Source organism: Fusarium graminearum, chromosome 2 (genome assembly GCF_000240135.3).
Source record: "Fusarium graminearum PH-1 chromosome 2, whole genome shotgun sequence".
Lineage (NCBI taxonomy): Eukaryota > Fungi > Ascomycota > Sordariomycetes > Hypocreales > Nectriaceae > Fusarium > Fusarium graminearum.
Window position 1 is genome coordinate 5,412,681 of NC_026475.1, and position 16,621 is coordinate 5,429,301.

The following is a 16,621-nucleotide window of genomic DNA, read 5'->3' on the forward strand; positions in this document are numbered from 1 at the left end:
AAATATAAATCAGTTAGTTGGCTGGCTGGCAAATACCTTCTTCCAAACGCCCCCTAGACCGTCAAGGCGGCCAATCTATCAAGACCGAAACCGCAATATCGGGCGCTTTTGAATGGAGCGCAAGCTTCAATATTCCAGCAGAGAAAAAGATTATCGCGATAAGAGACAGTGAGAACAGGCGCGGTTGGGAGGATACTGCCAAAGAAAATCGTGAGTGAGGAAGGAAGCGGGGTGGTTTTTTTGTGAGGGAGAGTGTTGGTCGAGTGGGGAAGAGTTTTCACTTCCGTGGACAAGGCCCCTGTAGCTTGAGTCAAAGGTCGGGGTAGTGTTGGTTCGAATACCAGTGAGAAGCTTTTTTCACTGTTTTTCTGCGCCCACCATTTGCTTCTCTGAAATGATCATTGTTCGTTGAAAAGTTGATTTTTCCCATAGAAAATAAAGACAAAAGCTTGATATGAGTTTACGACGACATTTTATTGAAGTGGTCGGTGACGACTGAGTGCCGTGATTTAACCGCGCGTGATAAGATTGGACTCCTAAACTTTAAGCTTTAAAGTTCCATAAACCTTGCCGAGGCAGAGGCGTAGGGTAAGGGAAGCACAATGGATACATCAATCACCACGACCGTCAGCTATAAACCCTTTATTTTTATGGATGATAGGCAAGAGCAGCTCTGTGAGCAATAATTTCTCCAGAGTTCCTGCAATCATTCTCTATTAGTGATTTGTGCGCGTTATTGTCCACTAATCTTTAGGCAATTTGGCAATCAATCACTTATGCTTGGCAACGAGTTACCATGTTGCGATGCATCCTGGAAGCTTGGAGTTCTCAGTTTGCATGTTCCCATGACGTGTAAACAGGTTCATCCTTTCTCTCATTTTTACAGCATCAATGCTATCTCTCTTACACTTCCACTACTGTACGCTGCCTCTTCCACCATTTCAGGCAACACACCAAACCCCGTTCCAAAAGCAGCAACACATCCAACTCAACTATCCCCATCCCCACCATAGCTTTTACCCGTCCCTGGTCTTCAGCTTCACAACTTGGATTCCACTACACGCCAAGACCATGGCATTTCCATAATTAACCGTAAGCAAAAGTCATTCGATTTACATAATTGCCATTTTAGCAATAGCCAAACTGCCAGTTAACAGGCATGGCGGAACCTCCGCTGCAGGAAGTTCGCGCTGGGCCAATTACGTCAGTACTGCCCCGCAATTGTCTAGAAAGACATCGTTTCACAAGACTATAAAGACAACTGCTTGTCCTTCATAATACAACAATAGTATCTTAGCTTCACCGTCCTTCTTTGTGATACCCAATTGAAAATGGAAACTCCTTTTACCGTCAAGGCTCAGCCGGGAACTGATGTCTGGAAGCAGCCTCCTTCTACAGACGTCTTCACAGGTCCGTCTTCCCTCAGCCCCCCTCACTCACACCATTCATTCCCTTGCTGTCGCTGGCTTCGCTCATACGAGACCTCATACTGACTCATCTAGCCCCCTTCCGTCCTCACTCTATCGCTCCCCTGAAGCACTTTATCTCAGCAACAATCACTTTCCGCACAACCTACGTCCACCAGTACGATCAAGCCTGTCTTCTCCTCACCTTCACCAAGCCAGGCGCCCCCCGAAAGTGGATCAAGACGGGCATTGAGCTGTACAATGAGCACCCGCGCTACTCAACTGTAACATGCGACTCTTGGGCCGATTGGAGCGTTGAGGCGGTAGGACCCAACGATGAAGCTGGTGTCATGAGTGGTGAGAAGAGCGTCACTATCAAGGCGATGAAGGTCGAGGATGCCCTGGGTGTTTGTCTCTGGGTCTACAGGGTCGATGAGAACGGCGAAAAGACGCCGTTGAGACAGACTAACTGGGTGTACGGCGACGAAGGTGGTGAGGGCTGGGAGCTCGAGGTCTCAGCTGCTGTCGCCAGGCCAGATCCTCATAAGAACATCAAGGATGATCTTGAGGCTACGTTTGACAAGTTGGACGTCGAATGGGAGAAGCCTACAGCTTAAACAAATTCACAAGTTAAGCAAGTATTGACAATATACACAAAGACATCACATGCAAGGATCATAAAGTGAGGTGGCCGAATTTCTCATTACCTCGACCCTGACGGTGCAAAGCGCCAGGGAGGACCGTTCAACGATCCCAAGTTGTTAATAATCATCAAGATCGTAACTTCATTCTCATCGGCGTCTCGCCGCTCCCAATAAACCATGCAGGAAGGATCTCCAAAAATTCCCATCTCCTCCAGCAAACAAAAAAAAGCATGGAAAGCAGCTCAAAAAAGAGGACAAGGTTCGAGGTATCAGTCTCAAGATGCGAACCAAAAGCAAAAAGGGGTGACTCTCAGTACTAGTCAAGGCGAGGACACACACAGTGTGTGATCAAGCTAAGGTAGGTTATTAAAGCCTTCCGTTCCCGAGGCCCCCTTCGTAATGCAAAATCCAGAGTAGGAGATGTTTTTGTATCCGTTTCGCGTTCTAAGCATTGTTCAACTAAGAAAACACCTTTCAAAAACGTGAAGCCAAAAAAACAGCCAACAAAACCAGACGAGATCCTTTTTTTTCTTCTTTTTTCCGTGAAAAGAAAAATTCCAAGATGGTACAAATGCAAGCTCGTTGCCAATTTCGGGGGCATTTGCTCGCGGGTGTGGAAAAGCAGTCAAGCATTCCAATTCTTCTCAAATCTCTCCTTCCAAAACTATGGTGTTGAACCAAAGACAACCTGGTCTTTTTAGATCATGACAAAAACGCCAAAGTAGAGTGTAGAGGAAAGGAAATGTCCCAGTGTCGTTGGGTATGTGGATATCAAAGCAGAGTTGTAAAATGACAAGACAAATAACAGGAAACTCGCGGTCAAATAGAACGCACAATAAATGAGCAGAGGATGTGAAGAACTTCGTAGGCGTCGGATTATACCCTCTCAGCTCGTGTATCATCAAAACTCGGTCGGCCAACCTCGCAGAAGGGGAGTCATGTAATTAAACAAAGCTCCTTAGGACGTCAATCTGATGATGGAGCATGACAAGCAACGCCGAATTCCAACTGTTCCTGTAAGCATCACTTTTTTTTGTGGTTTTCGTTCTTTTTCGCGGCTTTGGCGGTATTCCTTTTAGTACATGTCCTCCAGCTATGATCAAACACACGAGGCATCTGGAGGCCTGCTCGTTGGGTTATATATGTGTGTTGAGCTTGGCTTGAATCGCCTTAGACAGTCTTTGGTGTGCGAGCGTTGCTCACGTCAATGACGTCGTCGAGGTGATTGCACATAGCCACAAACAGGTCGAAAAATAGCTTGCTGCCGCCCGCCTCCATCTCGGCCTGCATAGTCCCGCTGCGCTTAAAGGTCTTGCGACAGCGGATGATCAGGGCGAGGTAGTGAGCGCGCAGACGGCTGTCTGAGTCGGGGGTGTGGGCGTAGGCGTACTGAGCTGACCGAATAATGGTCCCGACATCAATGCCTGATTGCAGTCCCTGCTTGCGCAGGGCCAGTCGCTTGAGCTCCTCGAGGCCGTATCGGTCCGCGGCGCAGTATACGACTGTGTCACGGAGAATGGCCATGTCGAGACTCGACAGATAGATAGTGGCTTCAGACGGGTTGTCTGCGCGGCCACCTCCGGTTTCGGGGTTGGGTGATGTGTGAGGTGTACGGGCTTGGTCCTCTAGTTCCCAAGAGTTGCGCTGCTTGTTGTGAAGCAGACGTGGATAGTAGTCACCCTTGTAGAGATATTCGAGGACAGCCGAGAACACCTCGGGTTCTTCGTCGGGAAGGGAGATTCTTTTGCTCTGTTTCTCGAAGTTGTTTCCGCGACAGGCCGCCTCAAAGAAGGGCGACTGGCGGAGCACTTCCTCATGTGCTGCAAAGAGCCGACCATCTCGACCGACCGTCAAGGTGACGATGGGCGAGGGAGCAGGCGCGGGCGCGGGTGGGGGGATAGGCGCGGACTTTTGTGGAATTGAGTCCTGCTCATTGAGCGACCTTTGCAGCTTCGACATTTTCGTTTGGTCCCGGTGGGAGCCCGATCTCTTATGTCTCGCAGACTTGTCGACACGGCCGGGGTCTTGCGACCTGAACGAGCGCTTGAACATGGCTGCGGTTTTTATCGGAGGAAATCGGTAGATAAAGAATGGACTCGTGACGGGGATTTCGACGAGAGAAATACGGGGAGAATAACGACTCCGGGTTTTCTTGGGTATCGTGGGCTTGAGTAGAGAGTGACGAAAAGAGCGTAGAGATATAGAGCAAAAGAGAAGAAGGAAAAAAAAAGAGTGTGACGCACAACAGAAAAGATTGACGAAATGGGCCCGGGTACCTAGAGAAATATGTCCTTCTTTCAAGACGAGACAAGACAAGACGATATCCTCCAAGTGAATCTTTGCGACCCTTTTTTGATTGTGAGTGGGGGGGAGGAAGAGAGAAGCAGATCAGGGTCTGGGGGAGAGAGCTGTATTTATTTCCATGCCGATGTCATCACCAGCCATTCATAATGGAGGCCCTAATAGGGTCTAAACGCCGCGGGGTCCAAGGATAAGACTAAGAGTGAGGCAGCCAGCACGACGTGCAGCTTTTGCGACCTGAATGATTTGCAATTTGATAGGCTTGATGATCTGTTCAAGGCCCTGGTCGCTTTTGTGCCTGATACTGTTGCGTTGCATTGAACAGATACGGGCGTTGTTATATCAGGCTTGCTGGCTTGCTGGCTTTGCAGCTGGGAGTCATCTTCACCATATGTACCTTGTACTTGTAAATGCCCTACAATTCTTGAGCTTGGAGTTGGATCCAGCCGCACCGTGCTTCTCAATATTAACGCCCAACAGCTCACCGTCATCTCTAGTTTCTGTCCTTGGTTTTTTTCTTTTTCTGCCCAGGTCCGTACTCGTCATTTGCACGGTCCCAAGTAAACAAGGCTCGTCTTACATCTACGTCAATCGATTCCACTCTATTGTAGCCACTCCAACCCCTCTCAAGCATAAGCAGTACAATGTCACTCGGTTAAATGCCCTGTCGTTGTACCTCACCAACTCATTCGCCTGGTACCCAATCGTCAGGCTCTGTGAAGACGCTACCGAGCCGTTCCATCTGTACTAGCAGATCCTGAAATGTGATTGGTGAACTTTTTACAACGGGGGCTGGTCGGGTTGCATCAAGATGGTGTCGACAAGTCCCTGTCGCACGCTGCTTCACGACGCCGCAATAGCTAAGGTGCATCTGGCACGCAATTTCACCCGAGACACTTGATCTACTTAACGGCCAAGCAGGGTCATGGCTTTGAACTTAAAACGTTCAAATGTAAAAGATGGCAGGCAAATAAAAACATACACCGTTGCGAAGGGACCGATCATCTGTACAATCATATCGTCGTGAAGTTAGGTCAATTTCAGGTTCAAAGAGGTTGCTAACAGATAAAATATACCAAAACCCTGCCCCAGTCGTGTATCAGTCTACCTTCAATAAGGTCTTTCAAATCAATCGAGACGCTTCCAGCTGGTGTCTCAAATTGAACAACCCATAATTAGAGGACACTCTGCCAATTACCACTCCCAATTGCTTCCCCTTCAAGAGTCGAGGGCCGCTTGTGCAGCAGCGATGGCTCGAGCCTCGTTCTTCGATCGTGTAAAGCTCTCTCGGGAAGCGACGAAGCCCTGCATGAGGATATACACTATTTCGCTTGTTAGTCTCGTATGTCTTCTAGGCGTGTTGCTAACTTACTGATAGGCATCAACAGCACAAAGCCAATCGAGTAGAGGGTGATGGCTTCATCTGAACCAACTTGCTTCTTGTCAAGCCAAAAGAAGGGGCAATAGTCAGTGACCAGTCGGCCAAAGGCAGCCCAACCTAAGTAGGCGGTAGCAAAGAAAAGGATGCCAATTAGGTGAAGTCCGACGGCCTGCAGTATTGATTGTGAGCAAAGAGCTTGTGTGGCTGAACAACAACTTACGTATGGACGTCGGATGCTATTGAGACACAGGATCTCGATCACCATGATCAATGTTCCAAACGCATACAAGGACAGGATTATGAAGGCTCGGAACCATCCTTCGCCAAAAATGTCCGTGACTGCATCATGGTTAGAGATTGAACTGCGTCATGGAAGAGTTCTCTTACATGGAGGCTCAGGGTGCTCCTCGGCGTATCCAGCCCATATAGGTATGGCGGTACTGTTGGGACGGCGAAGTTCTGGCTGAGGCTCGCCACAGCAACCCTCACCCTTCTGCTGACGACTGATGAAGAAATAGATCGTCGAATTGGCGAATGCGAAAACGACGGAGATGGTGTAGAACAAGGTGAAGTGAAACTGCTTTCGAAGATTACCCATGTGCTTGGGAAGCGACATGCATCTGATGAGCAGTCCCTCCACTCCGCCCATGTGTCGGTCATGGTGGTGGGGGTAGTACAGATGAGTGAAAGTCCAGGACTAGACGACCAGTTAGCCACTTAGACAGAACAGGAGCCCGTTTGCAACTTACAAAGGTCTGAAGATGGTAAAGAAAGATGAAGAAGAAGCTGATATTGGCGAAATCGAAGATTATACGCCACTTGGAGTACTCGCTATGCTCATGGAGCTCGAAGTTCAGAATGAGAATGCCCACAGCGATGAGAAACGTCAACACCAGGCCTCGCAAGATGACGAGGACGTTCTGGGGTATACACGGCCATGGAGAGTGACATGCTCGAAGGAAAGCAGGCTTTTCATGAGTTAGATAAAGTGATCTCGTATAGAGTGTTGTGCTTGGGACTTACATGGTCCTGCATGACATTGGGGCTGGGAAGGCCATCAGCATTCTGAAGAAGGGGAGCTGAGTCCATCGCGAAGGATCAAAGTCGAACTTCTGGGAGCGGTAGGGTGATGGCAAAACAATGCGGATGATTAACTATAGCAAAAAGGAATGTTGGAGTTAAGATGCCTGATGGAGCCAAAAATGCGTAGGTGGTAAGGCGTCGAAGAGGTGATGCTGGCCAAGACAGCAAAGATGCGTGACGATGAAGGATGGAGAAGCAAAACAGTCCAGTTGTTAAATCTGCGAGGGCTATTTCAATTTAATGGAATGATTGAAGAAGTCGCGCTGGGTTGGAAACAGGGAAGGCGCCCCTTCCCGCTGTGATTCATGTGAGGCAGTTACCCAAGAGATGCTGTGAAGGGAAGGAGCAGGAGTAGGAGCATTATTTTCACTGCCGCGACTAAAGCCCAGGCTACTAAGGGTTATGAAAAATTTGGTATTATCGACAGAGTCATCGAAGTGATCTCATTGCCGAGGTATATATATCGTACAGACATCAATCGTTCAACGCTAAAGAGACCATTTATTCCTTCTTCTGAGCAGCGCTTGCGTGACCCTCGCGCTCCATTCCCTGGCAACCGGTAAGCTTGCCGGCAATCTCCTCGGCCTTTCCATATCCGTTCTGGTTGTTGGGGTCGTTTTGCGCTCGAAGTTCGCCAGCTTTCTTCATATCGGCAAGACCAGCGGCCTTGTCCTGCTCACCCGAAGCCTTCCAGGGCTGAGAGCCGGTGATGGCACCAATGGTGGCCTGGTATTTGTAAGAAAGAGCATTGGGCAACATGGAAGGATACATACCTCTGCGGCACCCTTGACGTATTGGGCGTGGCTGCCGATAAGACCGGGCTGCTGGTTGTTGTTGTCGGCCATTGTGGATGTTTGGTTGGTGTAAGTGGTTGAGGTTGTACGGTGTAAGGTGCTTTTGCTGTAGGAGTCCAAGATAATCTTGTAAAATGAAGTGCCTGAGGGAATGTCAGAACAGAAAGCAAAGTCCCCAAACAGTCATTTTAAATGCCAACCTCCCTACTCGTCTACAACGCCGATGACATCGATCTCATGCTTCGCATACAGTCATGACATCACCTTCTTCGAACGTGACACCCTCCGCGTTAGGCCATTTATAGCGACAAGGCCCCTGGAATTATGGGTATACTTTATTGAAGCACCGCCACAGCTGCCGCCTCAACGCCCCAGCTGTCTCGACCATAGGTGGCCCGAGCTTGTCGAGCTCCCATGAGCCACATGTCCTCAGCGCGAATCCTCCATCAGCTGCATCGTGGAATTATCAAGCTCTCCAACATCATCGCTCCAAGTCACGCCATTGCTATACACCAGTCACGATGCTGTCAAGTCTTGGAAACCCGCGGCAGGCTGCTGCGCAGGTCATGAACTTCGCACTCATCCTGTCCACGGCCTTTATGGTACAAACTCGTGTCCTCTCTGATGCATGGGACGCATGCTAACGTCGTCGCAGATGTGGAAGGGTCTCTCCGTTATCAGCGATTCACCGTCACCGATCGTCGTCGTTCTCTCTGGCTCAATGGAGCCTGCCTTTCAACGAGGCGATCTTCTCTTCCTATGGAACCGAAACCTGATGGCCGAGACCGATGTGGGCGAAGTGGTGGTTTATAACGTCAAGGACAAGGACATTCCCATTGTGCACCGAGTTGTACGCAAGTTTGGAAAGGGGTGCGTTTACAATACCCAACAAATGATATAATGGCTAACGGCGCGCAGCGACAAGGCACAGCTTCTCACAAAGGGCGACAACAACCTCTCTGACGATACGGAGCTCTACGCTAAGAACCAGGACTATTTGGTGCGCAAGGACATTATTGGCAGTGTTGTCGGTTACATCCCCTTTGTCGGCTACGTGACAATTCTCTTGTCAGAGTACCCTTGGTTGAAGACGGTGATGCTGGGTATCATGGGTCTTTTGGTCGTTCTGCAGCGAGAATAGAACGTTTGACACGAAAGATGGAGAATTTCATGGGATATATATATGGCGGACAACATTCAAATATTTTGTACAAAAGCGAAGCGTCACCCAGTGTCGTCAGTGTCGATTGATACCCGTTGCAAGGATTGTTGCAAAAGCACGTGTTTGTGATTTCCGACCAGGACAGAGATGAAGGATCAAAGCGTGATAAATTGTGGTGCCAAGTCGGCAGAGACGAAGTGACAACAATATCGGTAGGCCGGTCGCCGGCTTGGCAGCCTTTACCAGTCTTATTAGGTGTCGAGCGCAGAGTAGTGGCAACCTGAGAGGTCTAGTGAGAGCGCTACCAGAACTTGTGTTGGTTGAAACACATGAGTCATTCTTGGTTGGCTGAGATCAATGGCGTTTAGGCTGTAGCCTTATGAAATCGGTTTCTTGCAACTCGGCGATTTCCCTTTCACGTCCCCTGGACTAATCTCAGCGGCATATGGACCGATACCAAAAGGGGCTAAAGGTATCATCGTCACAAAGGAATCTCAACGGCGGCCGCCAAGGATTAATGGAAATTTTCAAGGTCTTTTACTTCTCTTTAGCGAGTTCTATTCCAGAAGGAATTTGGTTGGTCTTTATCTCCGGCAGTGGCTTTGCAGCCTTTCGCGAGTTCCTGAGTCGATCCATGTTTCATATCTCAGCTCCTTTTTGGGAAAAGGGATGCAACACCTGCCAAACCAACAACAACCAGGATCATGGCTGTACGGCATTTGGGCCTTCGTATGAGAAACAACTTGCAACACTGCCCACACAAGGTGCAGTCCAGGCTGGGCAAGTTCTCGATTGACTAGAAAAGCTGCTTTGCCTCATGCAAACAGCGCTTAGGCGTGTCTCGTGTACCCCTTAGATCAACACTCCGGGATTAAAGACTCCATCCATCACGCTACCGCGTCCATGAGACCAATGAAACGCATGGACTAACACTGTTTTCAGCCCCTGCAAGGGTAAAGCAATGTCATGTCGTCGGTTGCTTTTGATCAATGTCGCCTGCCTGGGGGGTTTCATCGCTTGGCTTTTAGTAAAGCGAGTAGGCGAGCAACTAGCTTATTAGTAACTATAAGTTTCTTTTACTACCCGTCGCATTGTGCGAAGGACCTCTTTTTTCCTATTTCCTATTTGGTTCTTCCGTCACCCAGTCATTCGTTCGCTCATTTGTACTTACTACCTTTCTGTTGTATTCTTTTTCGCTTTGTCTCTTTTTCATTCATTTTGTACTATACAACTATACAAAGCAAAAAACAATCCGCTCGCTTGCTTATACGACAATTACCTCGCGTCGTGTGAGGTTTCCAGACACCCAAGGGAAGAGTGGTAACCACGACACACATCAACGAGTGATAATTCCTCACATCAGAAATAATTCGATCTCGATCTAAACAACATTGAGTAAACAAATACATTTCGAGATGGCACCCGAAGCCTCTTCTCAAACGGACAACGCGCCGCCGACATCACCTAACCCTGCTTTCCCTCCGAATGCCCAACACCCAGCTCAGACATTCGACCAGCAACAACAATCGCAGCAGCAACAGGCCGGATTCCAGCAGGATCCTCGAAGCTACGGTCCTGCCTTTGCGCCCTACCCGCAACAACAGCAGCAGCAGCCACCTATTCCACCACAATGGACCCCTCCTCGAGTCCAAGAGGCCAAGGGTTGGATGATCACCAAGTTGGCGCTTCACGGTATCGACATTGTTACATGCATTGTTGGTTTGGCTCTCACGGGTGCTTTGAAGAACGTTGAGACCCTCGGCTTGGTGGCGGTTGGTGCTTGCCCTCTGGTATGACTTTAACTTCTATCTTGACGATTCATATACTAACATTGACAAGTTCGTCATGGCCATAATCTGGGATATTGCAGAGCTTCTCACTCGCTTCGGACGTAAGTGGAAGGCTGGTATTCATCCTGGTGCCCACGTCGCCATCCATCTGTTCATCTGGCTCGGTGCTGCTATCGTTGGTGGTCTGGAGAGTACTTTCAGCGCTTACTACACCTCCTTCGACTACCTTGATGAGGATTGTGAGTACAACCGTAAAGAGAGGCGATATGTTTGTACGAGCAGCGAAGGTGTTGCCAGCAAGCAATCGCTTTTTGTCGCACTGTCAGTATTCACCTGTCTTCTCTGGCTCTGGCAGTTTGTTCTCTTCGTCGGTGCTTGTATCGATACACAAAAGCGAAACGCTGCTTTGAGGAAGCCCGTCGTGGTATGGGGTGGTCCTCCTTACTGGGGACCCGGAACACAGGGTTTCCAACAGATGCCTCAGTACTACGCAGCTCCTCAGGGACAAGGCTTTCCCATGCAGACCTGGTCGCCACCGCAGAACGCTCCTGGAAATGGCAAGGAGGCAGCGACTACGACTCAACCTCAACCCGCAGCAGAGCGATATGCTTAAATAACGGGGATGCAAGGTGATGAAGAAATGAGAAGCTCACTCGACTTCGTTCGATCTGGCGTTTCAAGGTCATTTATTCCACGCCCCCCAACTCATGATTCCGATACGTGGCGTTGTAGTGTCTGATCAGTTGGAATCGCTATGCCTCATGAACTCAGATACCCTCAAATAGTTCCAAGCTATTGGCTAAATAACAAGAATAGTGCAGTGCTTACTGCAACATATTCTCTTCTAAACACAAGGAGAAAGTGACAAGAGATAGAAGACCATTTCAATTTATATGTATTAGATACCTACTTATAATCGAGGAGTTTTATATGTGCACGTACCTGAAGTGAAGAGACTGGAGACAGTTAACCTAGTCCAGCACAGCGAATGGTTAGCGATACTCATGATATTGGACTGCGCTGTTGCAGTTGCAAGGAACAGCACACTGGAGTCGTTGTTTCGACAAATTACTAATTTTGGTACAAGCGATTCAATCATTATTATGGAGAGAACTGCTTCTCCTTGGTAGACTTTGGAACAATCATCTAGCATTGGTCTCTAAAGCTGGGCGATATCCTGATTTGGAAACTTGGTAATGTTACAAGCTTGGAACACTCGCTGATCGTTCATCAGGGCTATCGATCTGTGGATCTAGCCCACTACGCCTCCAGTATACTAATAGACCTGAAAAGTATTTAATCAGATGTATTACCTACATTATAATAATACCAAGAAACCACGAACAAAGATCCGATTGCGTGGTGACAGTATCGGTAGTGGAATATTCCATTGTCATCACATTACCCTACACTACGACGACAACAGCTCAGCGTCGCATGCCAACAAAGCCAGAGCTATGACCCGACACTAAGACATTAACAATGTTAATCGTTAGATGGAGTAGGATCTCAAATCATTATTCAATGTCAGGTTCTTACCGCACCATCTGAGATCAATGTTATTCTTAGTCTTTCAGATTTCACGCAATATAAGACACTATTCTGAGCAAGCTTGATAAAAGTCGCTGCGCTGGCGCAATGGTTAGCGCGTTGCTTTCCGGTGGCAAAGGTTCCAAGTTCGAGTCCTGGGTGCAGCTTACTTTAAGTTTTGCATACCTGTCATGGGTGATGCTGTTCTTTTTGCCTTTTGATGGATATTGGATATGAGAAAACTGTTTCAACAACAGCCATCGAGGCCTTACTGTTTTTCTCTTTTAGCTGGCTGATATGACCCACTGTTGACAGACGCCTCCCTGGCAGTGATCCATTCTAGATGGCACCTTGCGTTCGTCTGTCAGTATCCTGTTATGTACCTCTCCCCATCGACCTACTTCATAAAGTACATTGCTTTGGGCCTTGTTGGCGTGCGTCCTGGGCCCAATGATCCAGACCACCCAAGTTACGGAACCCATGGGCAGCTCTAATCGGGACCAGAAACTGGCCGATGTATGCGCTGAACAGGCTTGTTAGGACTGTGCCTATGACCATTTCGATATTGAGGATTATGGCAATCTCAAATGGTTCAAGAGAACTCACATTGAGAACAATGTGGGCAACATTTTAGACAAGGCCTATGTCCTCAGTTGCGCAAGGTCCAGATCAGGTCTGGTCTCCAGCCTATCATCTTAGACGGATTCCAGCAGGTGGGTCGCGCCGATTTGCTGCTCAGGTACTCTGTACCTGCCGTTGCAACGCCCTGCGCTTCATCGTATCTGCCTTGACACTGTTTCTCATGTGACTCGACGTTAGAGGGGACTGCTATGTTTCTATAACGCTGAGACTACTACTGTCAAACTCGACGAATTAGATCGAAACCACTTCCGTGATCAAGGTAATACTATTGCAGTGGTTGGCAGTTCGGGGGCCATCCTAGGATCAAATGTTGGACACATACAGAGGACATTTGCCTGACATCTCAACAAGTGACTGCGACATGTACAGCTTACAGAAAGATTTGGGTGTTGGACTATGACTCAATCCATCATTTCGACTTTCTTGTGAGACGTCGTTAGCCTGGTGACCTGCCAGATACATACCAAACATCCAGATCGCCGTTGTCTGGCGGATCGCGGGCAGGTAAAGGTAATGCTAGATAACGTTTGACTGGAAACATACAATATTTCAAACAACGATTGTGACTCATCTTAGCCTGTACTGACCCTTGCATGGTATGTCGTGCTGCCAAGCGCTGATACTTGTGTGACTCTCGGCCAGTCTGACTGTGACCTACCACCACACAAACATGCCCTAGCAACAGGATTTATGAGTCAATCAAATGGAAAAAGGCAAACAAGTATGCGGCCGAAGTGCTAACAATCGGTGCAACTTGAATATGTGCGATACATGCAGCCAAAGAGCATTTGACTGAGCAAACAGAGACTCCCCTGTTCCATCACCCGCAAGACGGCAGTGTGAGTTCTAGCCCATGTCGGAAATTTAGACAGTCACACCCACAACATTCGACATTAACAAAGCAAGTCGATAAATCATTTGAACAGTAAATGAAATTGGTCGCTGCGGCTTTTGTCTACCTCTAGACCCATGGACGGAAACACCAGTAAAGAAAAGAAAGTGCATGAGAAAAAACTTTTATCCGTTTCCATCATCAACACCATCAAAACATTAGTGACATCAACCTTCTCTTTTGATGCCTGGACGTCGCTCTCTCTGTTTCCAAGTACCAGAGAGGTGAGTCGCTGATCCTCCGATATGCTCACCCGGCTTTTCGGCCAGGCTGAAGCTGGTGGGTATCATCTCCAAAGGAAATCCGCCCGGTCCCTTGGGGGAGGGGCTCTACGCTCCCAAGCACGCTGTAGACATGGGTCGTGTTAACCCGAATGAAATCAAGTAAGGAAAAGTTGTAAAAAGAAGGTAGTGTCGAGGCCAGGGATAGTAGTAACTATGCCGTCCTCGTACGTTTTTGGGGGGCGAGTGCACTGCATCAGATTTGTAGATAGTTCACATCAGATATGCTTCTGTGCCTCTTGTGGCTGTCGCCAGCCTCGGTGGGTGCCTTGCGTTTAGCAGACACTTGCTCAAGGGGGCTGCGTGTGGCATCGCTCATTTGTCTCTTGTGACGGCGAGCGGGTGTCAGGGGGATAGCAGCGGTGTCAAAACGGTCCGATTTGAGACCCTTAAGTGCAGTATAGTTGTATGGACCGCTGAAAGCTAGCGAGTCCTGAGTGGCTTGGTTGCTCAGGATGAGCTGCTGGTTAATTTGGTTACGACGGAATGCTCCGACGTTCTCAGGTCTGAGATGACCGAGGACCTCCTTCTCGCTGTTGGCAGTAGTGGGTCTAGCTGGAGTTGAGGCGGGATCCCAGTTGTCACCACCCTCCTCTTCGCCAGAAGAGTCGTTCTCCTCCCAGGCGATAAAGTCGTTGAGGTCCAGGTTAAGTTCCTCGTCTTCTTCATCCTCATCCTGCAAACTAGGTGCAGTCGAACTTTCGTCGGCGGTGTTGGGTTCTGAGGGGAAAGGGAAAAAGGCCTCAGCAGGACCCATGACCTGGGCTGTATTGAAGAAATCGCCGAAAGAGTTGGCGGAGAACATAGCGCTAAGCATGAGGTTGGCGGAGTGGCTCATAATAGGCGACTCAGGTCCCTCCGTTGTCCAGGGGAAGTTGAACTGTTCGGGAGAGAGATCCAGTTGGTGTCGGCGATGAGGAGTAAAGATCATCATTTTCCCAGTGACGGGGTTGAGAACAGCAATAGGCTTCTTGTCTGAGCGGTCCAAGTTGTAACGTCCCAATCGGGGCTGGCCACGCTCTGCCTTGACAGGGCTATCGGCTTCTGAGTCGGAGATGTCGCTCATAGGGTGGGAAGGACGTCGACTCTTTCTTCGGACTGGAGGCTCGGGCTCGTCCTCTTCGGTAGTGTCTCCATCGGCTGAAAATGTTAGTAATGACCAGTGAAATCGCGCTGTAAAACTTACTCTCGTAACCGTCCAACTCGGTTGGCTCCTCAAAGAAGGGTACGGGAGTTGTAACAGCAGTGGCGGGCTGGGAAGCCATTGGAGTGGCAAGGGGGGTCTCGTCAATCTGGCGGAAAATTTCCTCAGCATCTGACTCCTGCTCTTGCTCTTCGTATTGGTTGTTGAAGTCCCAGAAGGATCCAGAGCCAGAAGACTCATCAGGGTCGTTCTCGATCTCTCGGCGGAATGATGGGTCGAGTGTATTTTGAGCAACGAAGATGTCAGGAAAGAAACCCCCGATCTCATCGTCGGTATCGGTGTCGTCGGAATCGCTTGAGGGTACGTCGAAGTGGACGTGACGCTCAACAGGGTTATCCGTGCCAAAGATGTTTGCATCTTGGTAGACATCGGGTTGGTCCTCAACATCTGAGACGATGCCTCCCCAGCTGCCAGCATCGTCGTCTTCATCGATGTCCAAGCCTTCTTGCTCATCGTCGTCGTCGTCGTTTTCCTCCTCTTCGTCGTCGTCATCCTCCTCAATGGTTGGTTGCGGCCGAGGAGCTGGCTGAGGGGTCGGGGGAAGGGCCTCCTCAAAAATATTCTCCTCCTCGGCCGCAGCTACATCATCTTCATCGTCGTCAGACGAGTCGCTGATGTCTTCAACCGCAGAGTATCCGCCATCGTCGGAAAGATCTAACGAGGAGGTGGAGGGAGTGTCAGACACCCGGCGGCGACGGTTGGCGGTCTTGGTCTTGGCCGGGACCGCAAACTTGCGCTTGATATTGCGAGACATGGTTCTGATGTGATTCGGAATACTGTATGTGTTTTCTTTCCAAATTATCGTGGAACGATTTCTTGGAGAGCTTGTTCTTAGTTTAGTACTGTCAGATGGAGTCAACTCAAGAATAGTCTTCAGTGCTCGGCAAACTGCAACAGTGATAGGATGGTAATTGAAAATATTTAATAGCTTATTCTTTTGAACAAGTATTCAGGGACAACAAGTATATCTTGTGTTAGAATATCAGATAAGGGTAGGAGGGTTGAGTGGTGTGTCGGGATATATTGTGTCAACAGGTTGTATCAAGAGCCCTTTAAATCAGGCAAATCGTAGAATGTTTGGTTTCAGAGACAGACTCTCGGTGAAGCATTCAGCTACAAGAGCGGGAAAGCCTGTAAAGAACTGTGTCGAGAGAAGATTGACTGGTTAACTCGAAGAACTGCTGGACTGCGAGCCGCGACAGGGAGGACAGCCACGGCCCGCAGTGGGCGTTTACAGCTCAGCGACGGCCGAAGGCATGGTTACTCGACTTAGTTCTTGGTATGGATTGTTCTGGGTGATTGTAAGAATGTCGACTTCGTTGTCTGAGGTTTTGAATTGGGCTGTTGGTGTTGAAAAAGGAAGCGAGGGGAGAGGAGGACAGAAATATCCAATGCCAAATTTTTTGCGCACTCGAAGTGGGGTCAAACCTGATTGGGCAAAGTATCTCGAGGCAGCCCCAGTGGGCGTTGGTTAGTGGAGTGGACAGTGGATCTTACCGGGGGGAGGCGTG

At 49.0% G+C, this 16,621-nt stretch overlaps 8 protein-coding genes and 1 non-coding gene across 9 annotated transcripts; 4 read left to right on the forward strand and 5 right to left on the reverse strand.

Annotated features, from left to right (window-relative positions):
* Nucleotides 1-1,304: 1,304 nt before the first annotated feature.
* On the forward strand, nucleotides 1,305-2,088 carry FGSG_04003 (uncharacterized protein). The gene is made up of 2 exons (XM_011323351.1): nucleotides 1,305-1,410; nucleotides 1,503-2,088. Exons 1-2 carry the CDS (start codon nucleotides 1,332-1,334, stop codon nucleotides 2,021-2,023), a joined length of 600 nt encoding a protein of 199 aa, XP_011321653.1. The 5' UTR covers nucleotides 1,305-1,331; the 3' UTR covers nucleotides 2,024-2,088.
* FGSG_04002 (uncharacterized protein) lies at nucleotides 2,089-4,412 on the reverse strand. Its single transcript, XM_011323352.1, has one exon. It carries the CDS (start codon nucleotides 4,100-4,102, stop codon nucleotides 3,221-3,223), a length of 882 nt encoding a protein of 293 aa, XP_011321654.1. The 5' UTR covers nucleotides 4,103-4,412; the 3' UTR covers nucleotides 2,089-3,220.
* Nucleotides 4,413-4,509: 97 nt separating this feature from the next.
* FGSG_12332 (uncharacterized protein) lies at nucleotides 4,510-4,842 on the reverse strand (the record flags this gene model as incomplete). Its single annotated transcript, XM_011323353.1, has 1 exon — nucleotides 4,510-4,842. One exon carries the CDS (start codon nucleotides 4,840-4,842, stop codon nucleotides 4,510-4,512), a length of 333 nt encoding a protein of 110 aa, XP_011321655.1.
* Nucleotides 4,843-5,036: 194 nt separating this feature from the next.
* FGSG_04001 (uncharacterized protein) lies at nucleotides 5,037-6,821 on the reverse strand (the record flags this gene model as incomplete). The annotated part of the gene is made up of 8 exons (XM_011323354.1): nucleotides 5,037-5,253; nucleotides 5,334-5,356; nucleotides 5,550-5,656; nucleotides 5,724-5,901; nucleotides 5,953-6,071; nucleotides 6,120-6,429; nucleotides 6,482-6,700; nucleotides 6,756-6,821. The coding sequence occupies 8 exons, from the start codon at nucleotides 6,819-6,821 to the stop codon at nucleotides 5,037-5,039; spliced, it is 1,239 nt and encodes a 412-aa protein (XP_011321656.1).
* A 387-nt stretch (nucleotides 6,822-7,208) lies between these two features.
* Nucleotides 7,209-7,753, reverse strand: FGSG_04000 (uncharacterized protein). Its single transcript, XM_011323355.1, has 2 exons — nucleotides 7,589-7,753; nucleotides 7,209-7,541 (listed from the first exon to the last, which is right to left on the reverse strand). Exons 1-2 carry the CDS (start codon nucleotides 7,658-7,660, stop codon nucleotides 7,317-7,319), a joined length of 297 nt encoding a protein of 98 aa, XP_011321657.1. The 5' UTR covers nucleotides 7,661-7,753; the 3' UTR covers nucleotides 7,209-7,316.
* Nucleotides 7,754-8,092: 339 nt separating this feature from the next.
* Nucleotides 8,093-8,783, forward strand: FGSG_03999 (signal peptidase complex catalytic subunit SEC11). The gene is made up of 3 exons (XM_011323356.1): nucleotides 8,093-8,211; nucleotides 8,265-8,479; nucleotides 8,528-8,783. Exons 1-3 carry the CDS (start codon nucleotides 8,131-8,133, stop codon nucleotides 8,748-8,750), a joined length of 519 nt encoding a protein of 172 aa, XP_011321658.1. The 5' UTR covers nucleotides 8,093-8,130; the 3' UTR covers nucleotides 8,751-8,783.
* A 1,403-nt stretch (nucleotides 8,784-10,186) lies between these two features.
* Nucleotides 10,187-11,174, forward strand: FGSG_03998 (uncharacterized protein; the record flags this gene model as incomplete). The annotated part of the gene is made up of 2 exons (XM_011323357.1): nucleotides 10,187-10,561; nucleotides 10,611-11,174. The coding sequence occupies 2 exons, from the start codon at nucleotides 10,187-10,189 to the stop codon at nucleotides 11,172-11,174; spliced, it is 939 nt and encodes a 312-aa protein (XP_011321659.1).
* Nucleotides 11,175-12,185: 1,011 nt separating this feature from the next.
* Nucleotides 12,186-12,258, forward strand: FGSG_20573. The gene has a single exon. It is a non-coding gene; the product is annotated as a tRNA-Arg (tRNA).
* Nucleotides 12,259-14,102: 1,844 nt separating this feature from the next.
* Nucleotides 14,103-15,864, reverse strand: FGSG_03997 (uncharacterized protein; the record flags this gene model as incomplete). The annotated part of the gene is made up of 2 exons (XM_011323358.1): nucleotides 14,103-15,046; nucleotides 15,093-15,864. The coding sequence occupies 2 exons, from the start codon at nucleotides 15,862-15,864 to the stop codon at nucleotides 14,103-14,105; spliced, it is 1,716 nt and encodes a 571-aa protein (XP_011321660.1).
* Between the last annotated feature and the right edge of the window lie 757 nt (nucleotides 15,865-16,621).